Below are 23,031 nucleotides of genomic sequence, written 5' to 3'. Positions count from 1 at the left end.
TAAAAAGTAGGGCCTTATGATGAAAGTGCCCCAATCTCCTATGCCAAAGCATTGTATTGCTGTCTTCTTTGTGTACTGCAGCTTGCTCCTCTTCCATCATATTCAAGGTAAAACTTTTACCCTTCATTTGGACTTTAAACACCTCTCTACCTTGTGCATCAGTAATCAAGCAATGATTATCCTCAAACAACACCCTATATTCTTTTTCCAGCAGCTGACCAACACTAAAAAGGTTTTGATTAATTTCACGAACATATAAGACATTAGAAATTAATTTCAAACCTATGTGACCTTCGATTGCCACTGTTCCTTTGCCTTTTACTGCAAGATATGCTCAATTTCCATTTTTAAATATAGAAATGGCAGTTTTGTCAAGCTCTCTGAAAAGCTCTTGATCATAAGTCATGTGGCTTGTACAACCATTATCTATAAGCCAGTTTTTTGTGGAGCTATTGGTAGCAAAGCATGACGCCACAAACAGTTGCTCTTCTTGAGGTTGTTCAACAACAATCTTAGCTTCTCCACATGCCCTAACTAACCACACTTGTGACATTTTATATCTGGCCTCCACCAACACCTTTTATGTGGATGATTGGATTTTTTGCAGTAAGGACATGGTGGAAATGTAGTGTTGTTGCTGCTATTATTGTTGTTACTTTACTTCTCTATCTTGTACATATTGTTCTGTGATATAGCTTGAAATGCACCCTCTGCAGTTCTTTCTTGCCTTATAAGTCTCTTTTGTTCCTGAGCCTGTAATGCACTTAATAGTTCTGCCAAGGTAATACTTGACACATCTCTTGAGTTTTCTAGGGATGTTATTGTAGCCTCAAACTTTTCAGGAACTATTTCAAAGATTTTTTGAACTATTCTAGAATCAGAAAAATCAGTACCAAGAAGCCTTACTTTGTTAACAATGTCAAGGAGTATGTTAGAGTAATCCTTGATTGTTTCTGATTCTTTCATTCTTTGCATCTTGAATTCTCTTATCAAATTCAGAACTTGCATGGCTTTGACTCGTTCATTTCCTTCATACTCCTTATTCAAGAAGTCCCAAATTCCATTTGTTGTCTTCAATGTTATGACTCTGGTGAAAATTGTGGATGAAACAGTTGCAAATAAGCTAGTTTTTGCCTTTGATTTCCTTTGTCTCATCTCCTTGTGATTTTTAATTTGAGCTATAGCTTCATACTCATTTTCAATGGCTTCGCACTAATCATTAGCATCAAGGTAGGCTTCCATTCGGACAGCCCACACTTGATAATTCGTTCCATCAAACATTGGAGGTGCTATTGCATTCGATGAAGTTTCTAAACTCACCCTAAGTTGGTTGTAGGCTTTTGTGTTTTGAATAGGGCAGATGGTGAGTGTTTAAGGTAAGTGGTTAGGCTAACTCAACCTCACATGTCTCTCAAGAACTAATGCTTCGATATCAATTTGTAGGTTTTTGACAAAAATATAGTGCAAAAGTTGTGAAAAACACACTGATTTTTTTAGACTTCTAAAGCTTAATTTTATTAATAATCAAAACACTTATTTATACAATATATTTAAAACATAAAAAGTATAAAAAATGGAACCAAATCTGTTGCACGGTACATAACAAAAATTTCCTAAAAAATAGCTAAAGACTAGATCAAGCCTAACAGAACTTTGACAACTTCAATTCCATGTCAACAACTCTTGAGACATGTCATTCAACAATTACAAACCTACAAAGTGAGAGGACTTTAAGGACTCAAGTTAGTCTCTAGTGGAGACTAAACCAAGATCGGTGCGATGTTAAATTTAAGACAAAGATTTACACTCCAATGGGAGTTAAACATCACAACACATATTTCATACCATGTGTGTTGCCTTGACCATGGAGAAAAAGTGAAGTGGATGAATCCCTTCTCTTTCACTATGTGAGTTCTTAAGATAGACAACACCTTCAATTAGATGCCCTTAAGAATTTACCTCTATATTTTGAAGTTTTAATCCAATGTCTGCTACTCTAGAGTGTTGTCAATGGTTATGATTAATTTGACCTAGTAGGGATTTTTTGGGAAAATGATTGGATTGAAATGTAAAAATATGTGATGGAGAGGAAAACTAACCATGTTACGTCCTAGCATACTCTAGCATTCATCTGTCGATCAAGTATGTCACTTTGAGTAACTAGAACATAATTATGAATACAACCACAGAGAGTCCACGTTACTTTGGGAGGGATTGAGAATGTTGTGCACTAATGTAACAAGTTAGATCTAGAATACTGAGTATACACACACACATTTTGGGTTGCAGCCTTTACATTGACCCTGACAGGAGCATTGTTAGGCTCCCAAATTTTAGGTTACTCATTGGTCACACAACCCTGTTGCTAGTATGAAATGGAATGAGAAATGAAGTCAAGAAAAAAAAACATTAGATGAGCTGGTTGACACTCGCCATGTGCGAGTAAGAGACATTTGAACTGAGCTTATAAAGGGCCTGTGTGGGGGATCCAACTTGATTCCATGGGCCAAACCCATGAGGCACCAATCCACATGAGATAATGTTTTTACTTGAAATTCAATTGAATTAAAATTATAATGATAATTTTTTGTTCAATTAGAATTATCATTGATGTGGATGGTTGTTATCTGACTAAACTAATTATAATTTGAAAGTCAAATGAACTTTTCCTGTAAATTGAAATTATAACGGCAGTTGGAAATTCCTTTATAAAAAAATGTGTTAGGGTGTCATATGACACAAAAAGAAAACAAAAGTTTTTTGGGTTATTTCTTATTCAGGTTCTCCCTCAAGTGGAGCAACATTTGGGTTATAGAAAGAGGTTGTTTTCCAATGGTGGTTGTAGCCAAAGATTAGTAGAATGAGAAGCAAGTAAAGACTCGTGTCTCAAGGTTATTTCTCATTTAATGTTCTCCAGTTTTTGTTTCAAATCTTAGTTCCTTTCACTTTTTAACTGAGAAAAAGAACAACAACAAGAGGTTTTGCCTTTCATTTCACAATTTCTTCCTAACCAAGATGATGAGGATTGATTCAATTGGGTTTTCAGTGGTAATGGTTTTTTTTTCTCCACAAAGAAGAAGACATTTTATTGGCACGAAGAACAACACAAGCGCTTTTGTGTTTTAGTTCACAATCCCCTCATAGTTGGGATAATGAGAACAAATTGGCTTGGGTTTTCAATAGTAATCATGCTTTGTCACAAAATATTGTTATGCACAACTTGAGTCCTTGTGTTATAAGCATTTTTGCCCACTTAACCTTTTATTGAAGATTTGGTGCAAATTAGCTCCTCTAAAGGTTGAAGTTTTCATTTGGTTGACAATTTTGGAAAAATTGAACACAAAGGACCTACTTGGTAGAAAGGGCATCTTGGTTTGTAATTAGCTTTATGGCCTATGCGATGTTGAAAATGAGTCTGTTGATCACTTATTTTTGCACTACCCTTCTGCATAGAAGTTGTCGATTGATATATTTTGTTGGTAAAGAATTGATTCGATGTGCCTTGAAAATGTAAGACTTGTTTGGGCAATGGCCATATTTCGCTAAGGGGAAGGTTTCAAAAAGGGTTATGGATGATCCTTTTCTTTATTGGAATGTGGTCTATTTGGCTAGAGAAAAACCAAATTGTGTTTAAAAGTTTAGATTACATAGAGGACATTTTGTTTTTGTTATTATGAGAATAGATTTTTGTACAAGACGGACCTAGGAAAAATTAGCAAAAGGGGTCAAATTTATACTAATAAAATTTGAGTAATAAATATAAATAATTATTTTAAAAAATTAAATATATTTATTTAAATTGTACTACAGGATGTTTGTGGGAAGAAAAATATTAATCTATAATTTAGAGTATATATTAATGATAAATACATAAGAAAAAAACTTTAATTTATTTTATTCCCTAAAGTAAATAAATAAAATATTCAATTTGAACAAAGATAGATTAAAAAAGTTAATACTTAGTAAAATTAGTTAATATGTATAAGACAACATCAATAGAGAGAAATAAACACTAACGAGAACTATTGACTAATATCAATAATCAAAATTCAAAATTTTAAAATATAAAAGAAGAAAATTAAATGAGCATAAAAAAATTGTTGACCTCAAGGTACAATCCATATTTTTTGATGATAACAAAACAAATCATTTTTAGATTTTGCTAAACTGCATTCCTAGTAAAATGATCTTGATATATTATAAACCTCATTTTATTAAAGGATTATGTCAATATCTAAGTCGTATTTGAAGGTTAACAAGTAAAGTTCTGGTTACTAAGATGGTCAACCAAATATTTGGTCAATCAACACTAGACAAAAAGAACTTTTTTTTTTTTTTTTTTGGAAAGATTCAAAAATTCTCAAATTGGTCAATTTGGTCGACCAAATCTAAGGTAGAAGATGTTAAGAGCAGAAAGTGTTTAAGGCTTCTTAAGCACAACATTCAAGCGTGAAATATTATTATTCCAAATCCTTCTTCTGTGTTTTGATTTAAAATGGTTGATTATATACTTTGTATTTAACTCACTTGCATGTAAAGTGGTCATATTTTGCGAGAGTTTTTATTTATTTCGAGTGTGATCTTATTAGCAAAGTGTCTAGTAATGAGATTCTACCTATTGTACATAAATTAGAGTTATTCTCATTCATCTTAGTTAGTGGAGTTTTTTAAGTTTTTAACTTGAAGAAAGAGAACACAGACTCTTAAAGTCAAACCTCTAATAAAATCTTGTGTGTATGTATTTGCTTGTTTTATTACTTCCTATTATCCATCTATCAACAAATCACAAATTTAACTCAACTCTAACTAAAAATCACTTTTATTAGAGAACATGTGCAAATAAAAATGTTGAATTGGAATACATAAGTACACATGATCAATTAGGGGATATCTTCATGAGATCTTAGAATGAGGACCAATTCTGTAAAATAAGAAAAGAACTAGGAATGATGAATCCTTTCTAGTGGTTTTGGAAAAGATAGAGATCTTTAAAAACCAAGATGGAGAGCTTTAGTAAAATTTGGTTGACAAAATGTAGACATTTAGTGTACCAAACTAATTTTTGTCTAAAGAATAGCAAGCTCTCTAGAAGCACTTAATCCACTAGCCAAACATATCTGGTCAACCCTTCTTGATTCCAAAAAGGCCAAAACTCACTAGAGTAATTTGGTTGACAAAAGTGTTTTGTTTAGTCAACTAAATCCTTAACCGAAAAAACAAAAGCTCTCTACACCTATTTAGTTAACTAGAAGAAAGCATCTAGTCCTCAAAAAGGATATGAGTTCCCTAAACTACTTGGTCAACCAAATCCTTGAATTTGGTGTGGACTGAAAATTTCCAAATTCATTGTACAAGATAACACATTGGTTGTCAAACAATATTGGCAATGGGTGATGGACCCGGGTTGGACCTAATTATGAACCCATATATAAATGCTTCCAAATTTGAAAATCCTAGCTGGCTTTAGTCAATAAAATCGAAATCCATCCCAAGTACTTCTTTTGATCTATCTCTCGTCTGTCTTCATCAATTCTAGGTACTTCTTTCCTAATTGATTTTCCCAATCCTCAGTTTCGACTTCAAGGTACTTCTTCTAGAAATCTATTTCTTTTCTTCATTCACCTTGATCTCCATTTTTTTCAATTCCTTCAAATAACCATTATCAATCTTCTAGTCTCTCTTCTTCGACACCTTCTTTACAACCATGCCATCAAAAACTAAATGGACCTCATCCTCACACTATGCCTCTCATCCTCCACCGTGGAGAAGCAGTTGAATTGATAATTGGGAGATTCATGTATCCCAGCCACATGATAACACTTTTGTGGATCTATTTATCATAGAAGGAAGAATCCCAATCTCACTAGAGTGTATCTTGACATTATTCTCCTTAGCAGAATCCATCCTCACATTTATCTCTTCAATCCCAATCACTTTATCTAACTCAGCAAACTCACCTGGGATCCAAAAACTCAATTGCATCTGAAGGAAGAAGATCAAAGCTGAGAAGTGACATTGAGGCAGGTGGTTTCTTAACAAATGAAGCTGAGGCAAAATTTAGTGTTATAACCGCATGAATAATTCTCAAAGGGCAACAAGTCATGTTCAGTGAACTGGAAGAAAAAGGTTTTCCCTTGCTTAACTTCCTTCGTAAGTGCATGGAAACCACTCCTAAAACTAAATAAACCTATTTTTCCTCACCTACTCAAGATGTTCTGTGCCAATCTTACCATTTCCCAAAATATATGTACTTCACTTACATTCCCGAGTGAATGGTTTCCAGTTTTAAGCGGCATGAGGTCATTTTTATTCTCACTCACAATCCCAGCTTTCTGAACAAACTCCCTAGGCTAAATACATTTGATATTCCTACTAGTTTGCTTCACCTTCTTATAGCTCATTGTATTTTGCCCAAGAATGGTTCTTTTGATCATGTGACTTATCTTGATTTTGAGACACTATGTTACCTTGTCCACATTGCTATTGACATTTTCTACATCATTTGTCAACCATATGGCATCATATGATCCTACCCGATAAACTCCCATATCTATGGCACAATTTTGTTTGGTATCATTACCTTTCACTTAAAAAAGGTGCATGTTAATTGTGAAGCTCCAAACGGTGTCGTCTCTCTTTGCTGACTGGATGGCCACGTGCAGCAACCGCGTGCTGCCATTTGGCAGCCGCTGGATGGCTGCACGTGGCAACCATCAGCTGACCCTCAGCTGGCGCCTGATCATGCTCCCTCATCCTTTACCCGATCATCTCCTGCTCTCCTGCTCCTCTGCCGTTTTCTGTTGGGATTCTAATCGTGCTTGCACGATTTGATTTGGTCCATTAATCCTCACCTTTTTGAGGCGCAATCCCAGCCGCTCTTGATCGCTTTTAATTGCTGCCTCGAGATGTAAACCGGAGAGAGGCAAAAGAAAAAGTCGGAAGGAAAATCAGAAAGGGTTTCTCTATCGGGTTGGTTCTTGCGGGTTGAAGGCTCTCGCCTTCTGGCTAGGGTTCTTTCTGGTTTGTTCCCGAATTCTTTTTCTGTACATGTCTGTATAGTTTTAGTGGTTCGATAGGTTTGCCTTTAATCTGTATTAAGTGATTGATCGGCAGTTTGTGTTCTCGAACCATTGATTGTTTGAGGGTTTTGTTTGAGGGCTTATGAGAGTGTAATCCGATTTTCATCTCATAGTGCAGTGAGCTCTTCTCTCTCGAGCTCAACGTGGATGTAGCCTCAGTTTGAGGTGAACCACGATAAAACTCTTGTGTCTCTGTTTTTATATTTTTGTTTCTCTGCGTTTGTAATTTTTTGATTCCAGCACTGTGAATGTTTGTTTTATTTAGACCATCAAATATTTTGTGATTGCTTAAGAAAAACCCTAAGTTTTCTGTCGAGTCTCAACAGTGCAACATGAACCTTTTGTTTTCCTTGGATATCAATCAATAGGATGCTTATCCTCAAAATAAACTCGTGATTCTCGTGAGCATACTTATCATTCGATTCCACCTGAACCTAATTCTTCTCCTTGGGTTCTTCACCCCCCTACTCAGGGGAGCCATCCTTAGGAGTTGTCTTAGAGGCTATCCCCAGGCTTTCTCATGACATTCAGAACCTTTCAACAGAATATGTACGTGTTGGAAGGATTAAAGATCACCTACTACACTTTGATCCATGAGTCGTCTTTTTTAATGGATGACAAAATAAGAAGGGAGATGGTGAGCATTGTGATTACACATGACTCTTCTTTTGAAGTTTTGATAGTCTATCTTTTGGAACTTGTTACCTTTTTCTTCGAAACTTGTTATCTATTGCTTTTGGAAACTATTATGCTATCTATGTTTTGAATTCCTGGTTAATTCCTATTTACTATTACATTGTCATAAATGTTTCTATGATGAATGCAGTTTCTTATGTTCGTGTTTAGAACTTGGAATAGCTAATTCTTTTGTTCTCCTAATAATCATGATAACACATTCCATCATGTCATTTTTTTTTTTGTCATTGAAATGTTTAGGTGTTGTCTTAGGGGAGGAATTTATTTTGTCATTATAAAAAAGTGGGAGATTATTGACCTCAAAGGTACAATCCTTATTTTTTTTTTTGATAACAAGACAAATCAATTTTAGATTTTTCCAAAATGCATTCCGTAAAATCATCTCAATACATTATAGACCTCATTTTATTAAAGGATTATGTTGGTATCAAAAATAATATTCCAAAATTAACAATTAAAGTATTGGTTGCTGGACCGTCTAGGCCTAATCTCGGCCTCTTTCTTAGGCCCAATCTTGGTCCTCCTTCTAGACCCAGCCTTGGTTCAGCGCTAGCCTGCTACGACATCATTGCGACTCCCACTAGGTATCTACGCGACCACCTCAGATCATGTCCTCATTAATGGCGGATCCCATCCACATTAATGAGGGTTCGTCGCCACCATACTACCACCTGGGAACATCCACCAACGCCGGATAGTCAGTCCCATCAACTGCAAATGCACGACGCATGCATGCAGGAGGACATCTTTTCCTCTTATATCAACTAGCTCTCTTCAAAGTCAATGTATGTTTTGATCTCTGACCTACTGATATACTATCTCTCTTTACTCTCTTACTCACTTAAGCGTCAGAATGCTTGCAGGTACCAGCCGTCCCCCGGACGGACCCGTCGTCGAAGCCCACACCCTGCCTCCGATCGTCATCTTTTGGTCATAAAGGAACAGTTGCTAAGATGGTCAACCAAATAGGTGGATTTGGTTGATCAACATTGGATAGAAAGAGTGTTTTCTTTGAAAGATTCAAGAGTTTTCAAACAATGAGTTCAATTGACCAATTGCCTTGTTTTGATCGACCAATTTCAAATAGAATAATAAGGATATTATTGTGCACTATGTTAATCAACTTCTTTGCCTCTTTTAGATGACCAATACTTTCTAGAATCTTAAGCTATACATTAGTCATCATTTAGTTAATCAAAGCCTCCCTTTTGGATGACCAATTGTATCCACAAAGTTGTAAACCATTATGGAACATGTCTAGTCTATCAAATGTACCTATTTGGTCGATCAAAGATTGTCAATTCATTGAAAAACTATTCTAAAAAACATGTTTTTGTGAACTAGCATTACAATCTTTGGCATACATCTATTGTACATTGTCATTATTCTATGATGGATTATCTTGAAAATTCAAGTCAAATGTGATTTTTCCCACTTTTGGTAGTGAAGACAAACTTGTGACTCTTTCTTAAATATTAATATATTTTTCACTAAAATAGTCTTATGTAGGCTGTTTCATTTTTTTTTTTTTTTTTTTTGGCTGAGAACTATTAATTGCTTTCAAAATTGATTTCTTTCCATTTTTCCACTCTTTTGTTTTCTAAATATATATAAATTAACACAAAATATATTTAACCATCTATCTAAAGATGCAATCACATTTTAGACCTGCATTTTCTATTCTCTTTGTGTCCAACGTTAATTATTTTTGACTATTACATGCTTTGCTTCTAAAATTAAGTTTTCTCATCGCTGCAAACAACTTCCTATATATAGATCTGCTCTTACTTCTTAGATGTTGAACATTAAGTGTGCCAAAATTATTCTTTACTGACTAACTTTATTTCAATCTAACTCTCTCTTCCAGCAAAATTGGAACAAAGTTCCATTATAAACTAAAAGTGACCTAGAAGAATTTCAAATTTCGAATTGATCAAAGGAGTTTGCCTCCAACAGTTGGATTTCTTAGAGGAAGAGTAAAAAAAACGTTAAACCACCAGAATTAAAATATTACTTATTCAACTCTCTATGCATTCAAAACAGAACGTGTTTAAGAATTTTTTAAAAAAATAAAGTGTGAAGTATTGTTATTGTATCCTTCTTTTTTGCTCTAATTGAAAAGTGTTGTATGTGTGTTTTGTATTTAACTCACTTGCATGTGAGGTGTTCTCAATTTATAAGAGTTCTTATTTGCTACATTCTATCTCTTGTATAAAAACTAGAGTTATTTCTCATTTTTCTTAGTGGAACTTTCATGTTTTTAACTTGAAGAGAAAGCACACAGGCTCTTAAAGTCAAAACTTAATTGTAAAAAATCTTGTGCGTCATGCTTGATTGTTTTACTACTTGCAATTATTCATCCATCAACAAATCACACATTTAACTCAACTCTTAGACAGGAAATTTGAAAGAATTTTTTTTTTTTTTTATCTTTTAAAACCCAATTCACCCCTTCTTTCTTGAGTTATTTTTTAGGCAAGAAAAATAATAATACCCATATGTGATGCACATTAACCCTTGGTAGAAGCCTCTGTTTCTCAAGCATTGAAAGTTGAGTGCAATTTCTTAAATCAAACCCTTGGCCAAAATATGCATTGTATTAAGTGGCAAAGCCCGTATGTTCTTGAGAGGGGTCAATTGCCCCCCTCAAGTTTTCAAAAAATGCATATTGGGTATGATACAACTTTTCAAAATTGGCCCCCCTAAAAATATGTAATCTGTGGGGTGAATTTGAAAAAAGAAAAATTATGAGAAGATTAGAAGAGGGAATGGAATTATTATATAATATGTTCAAATGTTTAGAACAATATCAAAAGTAAACATAATGATATAAATGGTAGTTTTCATAAAACTTCAAAAGGGGCTATTAATTAGCCCCTGAGCTGCCATGCTTTATTTTTCATTGCCTGTTGGTTTTCCGATTGTTTTGACCATGTCGCCATCTAGTTCGACCTCAACATTGACATCAGTCCAGTTTATTGGTTGTGGTTGTTGGTGGTATTCATGGTACGGTGCCTTCAAGCATTTAATGCCTTGGTGTATTTGATGTTTTCTATATCCTTTTTATCTTCATGCCCGGCCTTTAGCTCTAACTGTTGGCAGTGTCCTAGATTTGTACCCTCTCACTTTTCATTGTGGTTTCGGTTTCCCTTGGGTTGAGTCATCCTTCCATAAGATTTGGTTCTCTCATGCTTCGTCATCTCAGTTGCAGTCATTTTTCATCTCAAGTATGAAGTGCTTTGGCTGAAATAAGGGAAGGATGTGAAGATGATTGACGATGGTGAATACAAACGGTGGTCATCGTCAGTGATGGTGGCAACACACCCACGACAGTTTGGGGCCTAGCGAATACAAAAGCAAGGCGGAGATCTATGTTTCTTTAGGGTTTTTAGTGGTAGCTAGGGTAATGCCGTATTTGGGCAAATGTGTTGGGCCTGGTTTTCTCTCTTGCTTGCATTTGGTTAATTTTAACGCTTTGTTTTAGGCTTCCTTTGTATGGAAATAGTATTTGGTGGATGGTTGATTGTGTAATCCTTCCCCTTTAGGTCTAGTGAGCTTTGGCCCTGGCTTTGTGCTTAGCGCATGCCTTCTTGCCAAGCAATCCTATTTTTGTCAGTTGTCGGTTATGTTACTGTTATTTATTAAAAAAACAATTATAAATAGGTTTTTTTACATGTTGAAGGCATGTAATTAACCAAAGAGAAAAACAACTCTTCTTCGCAATATTTATTATTTAATTATGCATTTATAAATTTCTTTAGATAGAGTTTGAATTAAGAGATTTTAAATGATATTATTTCCTAATTCCATTATTTCAAATACTTGCATTTAGATTCGTATCATTTTGAATTTTTTTTTTTTTTTTTATCTAATGAGCTCATCAAATCCAAAGTGAATCTCTTTACCTTAATCTAAATAATTCTAACAATATTAAAGTTTCAAATGACAATAAAATCAAATACCTTGTCCAAGCTCAATCTAACTTAACATCATCTAATTCAGAATATTCAACAAGACAAAAACATGTAACAAGGGCTGTTCTAATTTCCTTGACCCTGTTGGAAGCAATTCGATCAGGAGAGAGAGATTGCAGGAAATTAATTAAGAAGAAGAGCTAGCTAGCTAGGAAGAAAACATATGTATGAATTAGTTAATTTGTTGTTCATTTGGTGGTGGTGGTGGTGGTGGAGAAGCGGTGGAAATGAGAGAATTTCTTCTGCAACTCGGACATCAAGGCCAGATTCTCTTGGTACAGCAGCCTGGCCCTCTTCCTCAGCTCCAAGTTCTCTTCCATAATACTCATATTCTCCCTGTACAGCTTCCTGTTCTCCTGCTGCATCATCTCCTTCCCATCGCACCTCCTCTTCCTCCTGCATCCAATTCCGATACGTATATATTCAACACAAACAATCAATAATTAAAAAGCTTGAATAACGAACAGATCGAACATCTACATACGGATTAGCCCAGAGGTGAAAATTTTCAATTTCAACTCTATTTGCCTGGCCTAATCCATGGGAACACAAATCACTATCCAGCTAGCTTAAAGTCCGTACCCACGAAGTCTCTGAACTTGAACTTTAGACCGTCTGGCTCGTCGTTTTGGCTTGAAAGAATTAACTAGGGTTCGGGACGGGACAACCCATTGATCTGGGGCTTTGATCATACACATTCTCGAACTGATTATATTTCTGATATTGCTGATCAACTGTGAGAGGATAGGCTAATAGAAGAAGAAGAAGAAAAAGAAGAAGAAGAAGAAGAAGAAGAAGAGTTATCTAGGATGACGAGAGAGGGTTGTGATAGCAGTGTATATATAATTAATTGGCTGGTGCTTGTACGTCTTCAGACTTCAGCCATGTGGTGGGCTGGCTTTCATGAGAAATTTTCAGTACATTTGAGAGAGAGAGAGAGAGAGAGAGAGAAGTTTCAAGAGAGGTAATGATGGGTGGAAGGCTCATGATTACGAGGGGCAGCAAAACTCCATGTGTGTCATCAATAGAGAAAAGCCTACGAAGAAGGAAGCAGCATTCCAAGGAATATATGATTAAATATTCTTCTCTTCCCATCGATTTCTTTTATCTTCTCTTCCTCTCTTCCTTTGGCACTCAGTAGTTTTTGTCTCATTTTCTCGGGCTCACAATTATTTCTCCAACCACTCATACAACATAAGTCCCACTTTCACACATTATTATGTGTATTATTTACATATATAAAGATCAAACTATATGTATATATGATATCATGAAAAGTATAATTATTTTGAATGTTTGTAAGAATCCCATCGGGTTGCAACACAAAATTATAATCAAATTAAGCACTCAATAAAAAAAAATTAAAATTAGTCAAGTAGAAAAAATAAAACTAAAATTAGACGTTATTATTGATAAAATTAAAAATTTAGTCCAAAATTTAAAAACACAATAAATTTTTTTATTTTTTTGGAAATTTATATATATTCGAAAAACAAAAAATATAAGTAAACCATAGATTTTGGCTTAAATTGTGGGGCATGCATTAGGGTGCGAAAATATGGAATTCTTGATTGCCTTCTTCATCAATATCCTTACTGTCCAACTTTGTTTTTGTATTGATCCCTCATCATACTTAGTTTGAACAAAGCCCTAAGAGTCACATCTAATCTTGAGAGCCTCTGTGCTAGCTTATATATAATGTAAACCCTTTCTCATCCAATTCTCTTTGCATTTGATGCCAATTCATTGCCACCAGGCACAACAGCTGCTCTATTATCTATATGGGCAATCTTTATTATTAATTCATATATTTAGAGTAATGATTGAGATATAATAAATATATTTTATTTTTGGTTATAAAATAGTTTCATTAGTTAATAATAAATGTATTGTATTTTATAAACTAATTATAGTGTTTTATGGCTGAAAATAATATACAATAAATGTACCTTATCTAAAAATAATATACATTACTCTAGCTATATATATATATACATGAATTAACCAAGTTCTAGCAAAACAACCTAAATATTGTACACTATTAATTAAAGGCGTTTTTCGCTCATTGGTTAGGATTGAATTAAATAGTTAAGTTAACTAATTAAGCTTACACATACATATATATATACACGCAACATTTGGAAGTTATCAATCTTTCCTACTTGTCATCCTGAAAATCTCTTGAAAACGCTTTAGGTAATTATATATGTAATTAGAGAATCTAGGTATCCAATCTCACATATGCAGTTTGCTTTGTTTTTTTTTTTAGGAACTTAAAAGGAACAACTAGTCAATGGCTTTACAGGCTGAAAATCTTTATTTGGTGCCGCAGAGATATAACCATATATAGTTCATTAACCATCCCTAAAACAAAGCAAAGCAATAAACATAAAAGCAACACCTTATAAAAGAATTAATTAATTCATTACAAAATAAACTTGAATCTTCAGATAAGTTCACAAAAGAGAAAATGACCATTTAAAGGTCAAAACACTCTCTGCGAGGGGCTATTAATTAAGTACAAAAGTAATCGTTTAATTAAACAACTTATGGGCTATAATGAGCAGATTTTAATTAGTGGAGAAAATAGATCATACCTGTTGGGTTAAAAACCCTACAAGAACTTCCTCCGATGAAGTTGATATTGGCGTCAAATCCTAGAATTGAATGTGATTGTGTTCCTTTCGGCCTAATGAGATTGGTAGGATTGACTGTAACGATAGCAAAATGTCATGATCTGACAATCTTCATGGTGAGGTGACGGTCACCTGTAAGCACTCCGACATTCATTCAAATAAGTGAAGATTCAGAATTTTAGAGTGTTGGTAAGATTTGAAAAGAATATATCTTGACCTCTGATCAGGTTAACTTATATAGAAATGAAGGCACCTTACGTGTCGCCAGTTGTCGTGGAATGATAGAGGGTCGAGATGCACGATAGTGATAGGGATCATCCTCGAGAATCTTAGATTCGATGAAGATTATAAGCTAATGAGAATCAACGTGCAAATTATTCGGGATTAATAGAATCAGCTACTGACACAAGAATCTCAACTTGAATGCTATTCGAGCTTTTGAGCCAAGATTTAACACGAGGACTGGACTAATTGCCAAGCAACGAGTTGAGCCAATGAATTATTACAATCAAAATTCTGTCCAGAATGAATGGGGGTTGTGGAAGAAAAGTCCAAAGAGCAACTGGCGCAAACTCTAGATACATTAATTATGTTTGGAATTTAAAGTTTTGAGTTTCAATGTGTCCGTTTTTATCATTTAATATTTTTTCATCAATATATATGTGTGTGTATATATATGAGTCATCATTATAAACAAAGTATATATATATATATTAAGAGTCATACAATAGTGTATGGCAGTGGATGCATGCATGTGTGAGCTAAGAATAATAATAATACCAGTTTGAAAGAGGGCTGAGCCATTGGGAGAGGAGCGCAGGACCACTCAGACCTTCACTTATGCCTTCTTTTACTACATCAACTGCTAGCTAGTGTATATATATATATATATATATATATGCGACGACAACAGAATGCAAGAGTCAACAACCAAATCAACCCCGCCCTCATCACATTCCTCCTCTTATCTCATATAATTTTTATTGTAAAATTAATAGATGTTAGTTGTTACAAATTATATCTTCTGAACAAATTAAGTAACGCTTACATTTTACGTGTAACTTTTTTTTTTTTTTTTGTATATAGTGTTTCTGCATATTTGTCAGTATTTTTAATAATTATGAACAAATTATTTTATGTAATTAATTATCAACACTAATGGTAAAGTTGGCTCTGTATATTCAAATGCAAAAATAAATTTTTAATTGTAAATTAAAGACAAGATTACAAATAAAAATGAGTTTTGCTGCATCCTCACAACAGAAAGAGCTTTAGGTACTCAAAACATTGATTTTGATTTTTTCTTTTTTAGTTAATGCATCATCACGAGCGCCCTCTATTGCTCGGCCTTACGCTTCTATCAGGATATATAAATCAAAGAACTCAACAGGTAATTTCTATCCCTGACCTCTATCCCCTAACGTGAGGGTGGTCTGGTAATTTTTTAATTTTCAGGATAGTTTCTTGCTGTTGAGCTTTCTTCCATGGCCATGGTTCGAACATGGAACCTGAGAATCCAAATAGCAACACCCCAACAGTTCTTCTTTTATCGGTACATTGATTTTGATTTTATATTTACAAGAAATTGACTCAATCAGACACAGTATATTTTATCCTTTAGTATACAAGATCATTCACACACGCAATGAAAATCTCTTGAGATTCACATTATAAATTATCTCACTTACACCCGTGAAGTGTAGTGAAGCAATTTCTTTGTATATATATATGTCACAGCTTGAGATGTGCTGGATGGCTGGGTATTGTAGCATTTAGAAATTGCATCTGCATGCGAATGAATAAGACATGGGGGTCACATGCATGAATGATGATGGATGGATTAATTCCAAACAAATGCGTCCAAACCGCTCATCATTCATCTCGTCTACGCATCCATCCATCCATCCATCCTTTGTTGTACATTCAACTGGCGGTGCACTGGCAATCGATTGCGCTTCATACTGGTTTCCACCCTCTTCATCATCATCCATCGATCTCTATCGTCCATTAAAAACCCACAATCAGTTCGCCAATTTTTGGTAGTGGGAAATGGGATTGAGCGGTTGCCCTTTTTCAAATTATAAATTATGGTATATGGAACTACTTTCCTGCATATAATACGTAGCCAAAGTTCCACCCGATTTGTGAAGATCTATAATTGTTAATACCTGTGATTAATCCACACAATCAAACCACGACAGTATCAAAATTTAAGAATATTTAAATAAAATAAAAGATACGAAAACACACACAACGCACACAAAAACAATAAACATAGCATTTGCGTATTCGGATCTTAACAATCCTACTCACGGCAGGATTTCACCCTAGTCAATCCACTAATAATAGACAATGGATTTATAGAATGCATAATAACTCTCACAAGAAACCTCAAGACCACTCGCAAATCAGAAAACAAAACTGATATAAACGCAACAAGGTACATCGCTCAATAGCCAAGCAATCCAGCACTCAATCTCACCAATCACTCTCACAAATAAACAAATGATTCGCACATATAGAGAGTACGTAGAAATCAGATTTGCTTTGCATTGATCTCCTGATTTGATCGTCAAGTTCTTCTTCTGTTCAAGAGTGTTATGTTCTCTCTTATGCTCTTGTTTCTATTCATGTGCAAAACAGTGTCGATTGGAATGCCAAAAAGAGAGCCTTATAAACAAAGGGGGAAAGGCTGGCAGCCCTTAGATGGAGTGTCTTAGATGATGATCAACGACCCACATTTAACTAGCCACTTTACATATATATAAAGCCAAATGCCACATGAAATGCAAATGAAATGAAATCCAAATGAACAATTATCAAGTTATTTTGAATCACAAATCAACAATAATTGTGTACTTGCTTGCTTGTTTGTATATGTATATACTATAATCACTATGTGTTTGAAGTGATAAATGGGCTTTGGCAAATTTAGTGATGTCAAATGGATTAGGTCGTCGATGCATCCTCGACTACCAAGAGATAGAGACAGTAGTGGGTTCGATTGCCTTACTGTTGGTAATGTTTTTTGGCACATGAAGAGCATAGAGAAGAGCTAAAAGAGAGAATTCTAAAATACAAAGCTATTTTAATTATTCTAAAATATTTAATTCTAATAGTAGAAGATTAACTCCAACCTAGTTTGTATAACTTTATATAATTATTGTTGTTTAACTACAACAATGAATTTAGGTATGGGAGACTGTCTAAGAATGGCACAAGGGTGGCTTATTCAAATGATAGCTAATTCTTTGGAGCAATGGATGACTCTCTTAAGGTGGAGTGACAGCAATGGATGACTCTCCCAAGATAGAATGATAGCAATGGATCACTTCTCTGAGTGATGGATATCCTGTCTAGAATGAAAATTGGTTAGGAGCGTGGGTGAGGATCCTTGCACAGACCCTCCAATACCTAAGTTAGCCTCTTCAAAGTATGGAATACTTGGTCATTGGGAGAAATGGCATACCCAAATGGAAGGAGGATCCCCCTAATTATAGTCATGGAAGAGGCCAGCAGGTGTCAGGTAGTCTAATGTTCTCAGCGAGTAACTCGGAGATAGTTTTGACTAGGTCTTGCGGGGGGTGAGGCCACGCAAGCGTGGGCGAGGGAATGGGTGCACGAGCTTGGGGACGAGCGCACGCGTGACCCTCACTCAGGGGTGTTGGCGAACATGTGTGCACAGGTACAGGGCAACCTTAAGTGACCCCATCCGGGGGCCCAAGGTGGTTGCTCAGGCAACTACATGGCGTGACCTCCTTCTTCCAATCCTTTAGCTTATTTTTTATCAATCCATTCTATGGATTTATTTTGTCAGGCATAACAATTGCTCCCTACTTTTTTTGTTAGGTATCCTAGGAAAAAGAGTATTTCGCCTGCATCACCACTTTATCTTCAAGTGGGTATCTTTTCTTTTACTTAATTTTTATTCTGTGCTAATCTATCTTTACGTCTCTTGTAATCATCTATTGCATTCTGTCCCCTGGTACCACTATAAAAATAGGGGCCTTGGCCTTTCATTTGTTCATTGCTTTGACAACTCTCTCATGAAAATTCTCTCAAAGCCTCTTTACACTCAAGACTTCCACATTATACAAAATCTCTTCATCCAAGTGCTTGTGACACCCACAAGTGACCCCCATCCATAGGTGTTTTTGGTTGTGTCACCCGCAAGTGACCCTCATCCATCGGTTTGTTTGACTGCACTACCCACGAGTGACCCTTATCCATAGGTGTCTTCATCCACATGACCCACAAGTGGCCCACACCCATAGGTGTTTTTAGCCACATGACCCATGAGTGATCCTTACCTAGAAATGTCTCAAGTCACCTCGAGTTCATCCATCTTTGGTTAAACTTTGTCGTTTATGCGGTCTTTTCCTTCTTACCTTCGTCATATTTGTTCAGGCATTCATCATGAGTCATAAAAAAAATGTTGCACCCCTTCCTCCTTCTGCTCCCATCATTTACATATCTTTTGGAAAACGATCTTGGGTGAAAGAGAGGGAACTAGAAGGGATTCGATTCTATTTCGGGATTCGTAACAGCCATCATACTAGGATCCCTACACCAGAAGAGTCAAGTCCCGCCTTGGTATGGGGCCATGGTTTCGAGGTTTACTTGGACTTTTTCCATGCAAGCCTTCGTTTCCTTTTATCTAGTTTTGGCATGAAGTGGCTAGATTATCATTGTATCTTTCCTGCACGGCTTCATTCCAATGGCTAGGCCCAATTAATTAGTTTCACCATCATGTGTCACAGAATTCGTATAACTCCCTTTATCCTCTTGTTCAGATGCTTTTATAGGCTAAGAAGAGTCGAGCGAAGGGACGTCAGTTTTACCCTTTAAAGAATCATAAGCCCAGGTCCCTTCTTCTTAAAACTCTGAAAGAAAATGGACTTCAAGTCCCGATGGATCGTGGTCAAGTCTCCCTTTAGTTGGAATGCATTGTTTCGTTGGTGTTGGGACAATAAGCGAGACATCTAGAAAGAGGACCTCCTAGACATTGGGACTGCCTAGGCTATCTATCGTAGGGTGGTAGTGTTAGTATTATATGCCCTAATGCTAAATTTAGATGACGTCTAGTGAGCTTGTAAAAAATACATTTGTTATATCTTTGTATATATTAATAAAAGGCAAGTTTATCTTCATTCATATACTTTCTAGTTTATTATATGAATGAGTCCCTAGATCTCCTTTATGAGAGTCTTATTTTTAAGGTGTTAAGACTATGTGAAAAAATTCTCTTGTGACAAGACTTCTTAAATGATTTCTGGTCCATAGATTAATCGAATGGGGACTCTAATTAGTCAAGTATAGACTAGCACAGAGTTTACTACCTTGATTAGTACGAGTTACTGATGATAAGGGTGGTGAGTCACATACCATATGACATGGGGATGTCTCTAGTAAACTCGTGGGTGGTTGTTGGGGAACAACGCACTAAATATGACGTTGATGACTGACCACATGGCACTGTGGATAATGGTCATGTCATCTAAGTTGTGATAGTATAGCTGATCCTTAGACTTAAACTAATACAGTTGTCTGTGTATTAGTGTGTGAGATTTGCTAATGCGTCGAACAATCCAATTGCGAGGTAGGGACTTTCATCTATGTGGTTCTGTATTATTGATATATGGAGATCATCCTCATCCTTAAGATGAGGTGAATGTCCTATCTAGTCTACTGTTAGTGTGACGGGACAACTCCTAGACATGATAGATAGATTATTAGGAAAGGTGTTTCTTGAGATGTCATCTAGTCACTCTAAAAAGATCTAATACATAGTTAATGAATTTGTGAGTTTATCATTCCTTGACTCTCACTTAGTCTGGACATTAGGTGATGAAATGATTATAACACACGGTAATCATCAACTATAGTAAGCTCATTTGAAGTTAGACTTCATTTTCTTCTATATTATCCTGGACTGCTACTAGATGCTTTTCAGGAACTCTCAAATTATCACTAGGATATGGAGAGATCCTTGTGATGGGTCAAGGGGTATCGACTAGTGCCAAACAAATTTTGGTGCTATCTGTTTGCTAGTGGACAGTGAACCTAAAAGGTTATACGCCATATAGTGTTGTGTTTGGTATCGACACTATGCACCCATTATGCCTCAGATATGTCCTTAAGTGATAATGATGGCAGTGTGTCAATTGTTGATAGTTGAAGCAGTGAGAGTTAACTACCTCAGCACTAGCAATCTACTACCTTAGTAATTGATTGGCTAGTGGATGGGAGTCGACTCCCCTATTCCCTCAACCTACGTTAATGTTGTCCACGTGGTAACGAATTGGAGGGTGATGGTGAGCCAGTCAGGCAAAGAGAAATGGACATGTAAGAAATTGGAAGTTACAGAATTTTGCTTGGCTAGTCTTCTACTTCCTCTGTTTCTTTTGTATGTTTCTATTCTGCGTCAGAAAAATTAACTGGGTGTAAGTGTCACACATGAAAAAGACACACGGATGTTGTTCATACAGAATCCTCGGGCTGGCATTGGAAAAGGTACACATAGAGGTACCAAATTACACTCCAAGTGTGGATGGACTAGGCTCACCACGACTTAAGCTGAATATGTTCTCAGTACAGAAACGGTTTCTATACCCAACCTGACATCGGACATCAGGTATATTATTTATTATATTTCAAATGATGAAATAACATATTGCTTAAATATCCAAGCTATGTATGGTATGTATATTTATTGCTTTCACTGCGTATGTCTGATGCACCAAAGATTTTAAATTTTACCCGCACCACCATACGTATTTTTCGTCAGATAGAAATATTACACGCTCTCGATCCCTATGATTTTCCTGACCTGCTTACCCCATAAAATATTGTAGGTGTAGGTTGGGGCATTTGGCTCGAGGACATACTCAGGCCCTCCAACCTCACTTTTGTGTCACCATTGGCTATGCCCAAGGACGTCTTTTAGGCCGAAAAGGAAAAAGACAACGAGGAAGAGAATGAGAAGGGGCCCAAGAAGAGGAAAAATAGGGATTCTTTAAGGACTATCAGTTCTGCACATTCTTTCATAATCCTTTCTGAGCAGTCCTCCCCCATGGCTAAACCCTCAATATCGTAGAGATTGTCTTTATTTACCAGTGTCAGTAGTTAACTTTGCTTTAATCCTTTGTTTCGCAAGCATGCATCTTTTTAGGGTGGAGACCCTCAAAAGGCGCTATAGCAGCTCACACTCGCCAAGCAAACAAGATTTTCACCCCCTCTCATAACCAACTCCTGATTCATCACACAAGCATCTTCAAATCAAAAGGTCAAGAGCAAGTACCTCAACAAAGCCTCCCCACATTAAAGCCTCAACTTTCTCATTAGAGATGCCCATATCGGACCCCTTTCTCTTGAACGTGCTGCTGAAGGTCCCTCTTACACCTCTAGAAGATTAAGGAAGATAGTCATCAACCTTTTGTCCCTTACCGCAAAGACCGACGAAAGCTGAAAGAGGAGCTCCCAAATTACTCGCCCCCGCCCCGATTCTTCCTCCAATTACTAATCCCCGATTGACACATGTATCCATCCCTAGTGGCATTTGGCCAAAAGGTGACCACTTCCATCTCTACCCTAGGCTAATTGGGTTAGTGCCTAAATGATATATGCTTCCATGCTTCCCCAGGATGAGCACGAGTTCTTGGGTAAGTGGCCTAGCGTCACCAATGCCCTAGAGCAAAAGATAATTGAGGTAAGTTAGCTTTATTGTGCTTTCTTCTAATGCAATGCTTGCATGTCCAAGGGGTCCAATATAAAAGATTCTATTACATTCAATGGGTGAAAGTGCACAATATAAAAGATTCATAGTTTTAGCATTACTTTGTGTCTTCTTAATATCATCTTCATTATATTCTTTCTCAGGTTTTGGAACTACTTCCCCTTCTTCTATTTTGGTAGGCATTTATATACCTTTAGTTATAGATTTCCAAGCATCATAATCATTAGCTTGAACATAAATTTTCATTCTAGCTCTCCAATAGGTATAGTTTATGCCATGAAACAAATGAGGTCTATTTGTGGACTGACCTTCGGCTGTACCATTACTAATAATGGTTGTCATAGTAAAATATAAAAGATAAATATCACAAGAAAGAGTAATAGACAACTAGATTAGATTATATACCTGCTCTGATACCAATTGTTGCCCAGAAAAATACCCAAGATGGGGTGAATTGGATTTTTTAAAATTAATAATTTTATCTCTTTTGAAAACTCTTAAATTTGTGATCTTAATATGTGGTTATTGCAGTAGGATTGAAATTGTTATGGGTAATTTCTGAACCACCTCTTATAGACCGGACTCGACCAAGCAGGCCGACCCATCCTCTCGAAACCCAATGGGCATAAGGACGAGGGCATCTCAGCAAAGTCGCACATCGTTGAAACCCTAGCTCAGACAACGAGAGTAAACGGGCTCCCGGCAAGGCCTTTAGTTCGCTGGCCAATCCGATTAGCTTGCAGGACAAAAAGGTCACGTAATAATAGGAGGCAATGTATGTCTGCCTTATCTAAAGCAAACCAAATCCCCTATAATGTGGAATCTATTCTTGATTTTACGAAACTGAAAAGGACATACTATCCCCATAATATTATCCTTCCATATTTATGAGTCATTCAAATTGTAAACAC

General features: G+C 36.0%; 2 protein-coding genes across 2 annotated transcripts; both read right to left on the bottom strand.

Moving 5' to 3' along the window:
• Positions 1-657: 657 nt before the first annotated feature.
• LOC127787505 (uncharacterized) lies at positions 658-1,155 on the bottom strand. Its single transcript, XM_052315566.1, has one exon. The coding sequence runs from the start codon at positions 1,153-1,155 to the stop codon at positions 658-660; it is 498 nt and encodes a 165-aa protein (XP_052171526.1).
• A 10,583-nt stretch (positions 1,156-11,738) lies between these two features.
• On the bottom strand, positions 11,739-12,572 carry LOC127787134 (protein LITTLE ZIPPER 1-like). Its single transcript, XM_052315009.1, has 2 exons — positions 12,332-12,572; positions 11,739-12,145 (listed from the first exon to the last, which is right to left on the bottom strand). The coding sequence occupies exons 1-2, from the start codon at positions 12,445-12,447 to the stop codon at positions 11,938-11,940; spliced, it is 324 nt and encodes a 107-aa protein (XP_052170969.1). The 5' UTR covers positions 12,448-12,572; the 3' UTR covers positions 11,739-11,937.
• Between the last annotated feature and the right edge of the window lie 10,459 nt (positions 12,573-23,031).

This window comes from Diospyros lotus, chromosome 12, assembly GCF_014633365.1.
Source record: "Diospyros lotus cultivar Yz01 chromosome 12, ASM1463336v1, whole genome shotgun sequence".
In the NCBI taxonomy this organism is placed as follows: domain Eukaryota; kingdom Viridiplantae; phylum Streptophyta; class Magnoliopsida; order Ericales; family Ebenaceae; genus Diospyros; species Diospyros lotus.
The sequence above is the reverse complement of the archived record's forward strand: the minus strand, read 5'-3'. Positions and strand labels throughout refer to the sequence as shown.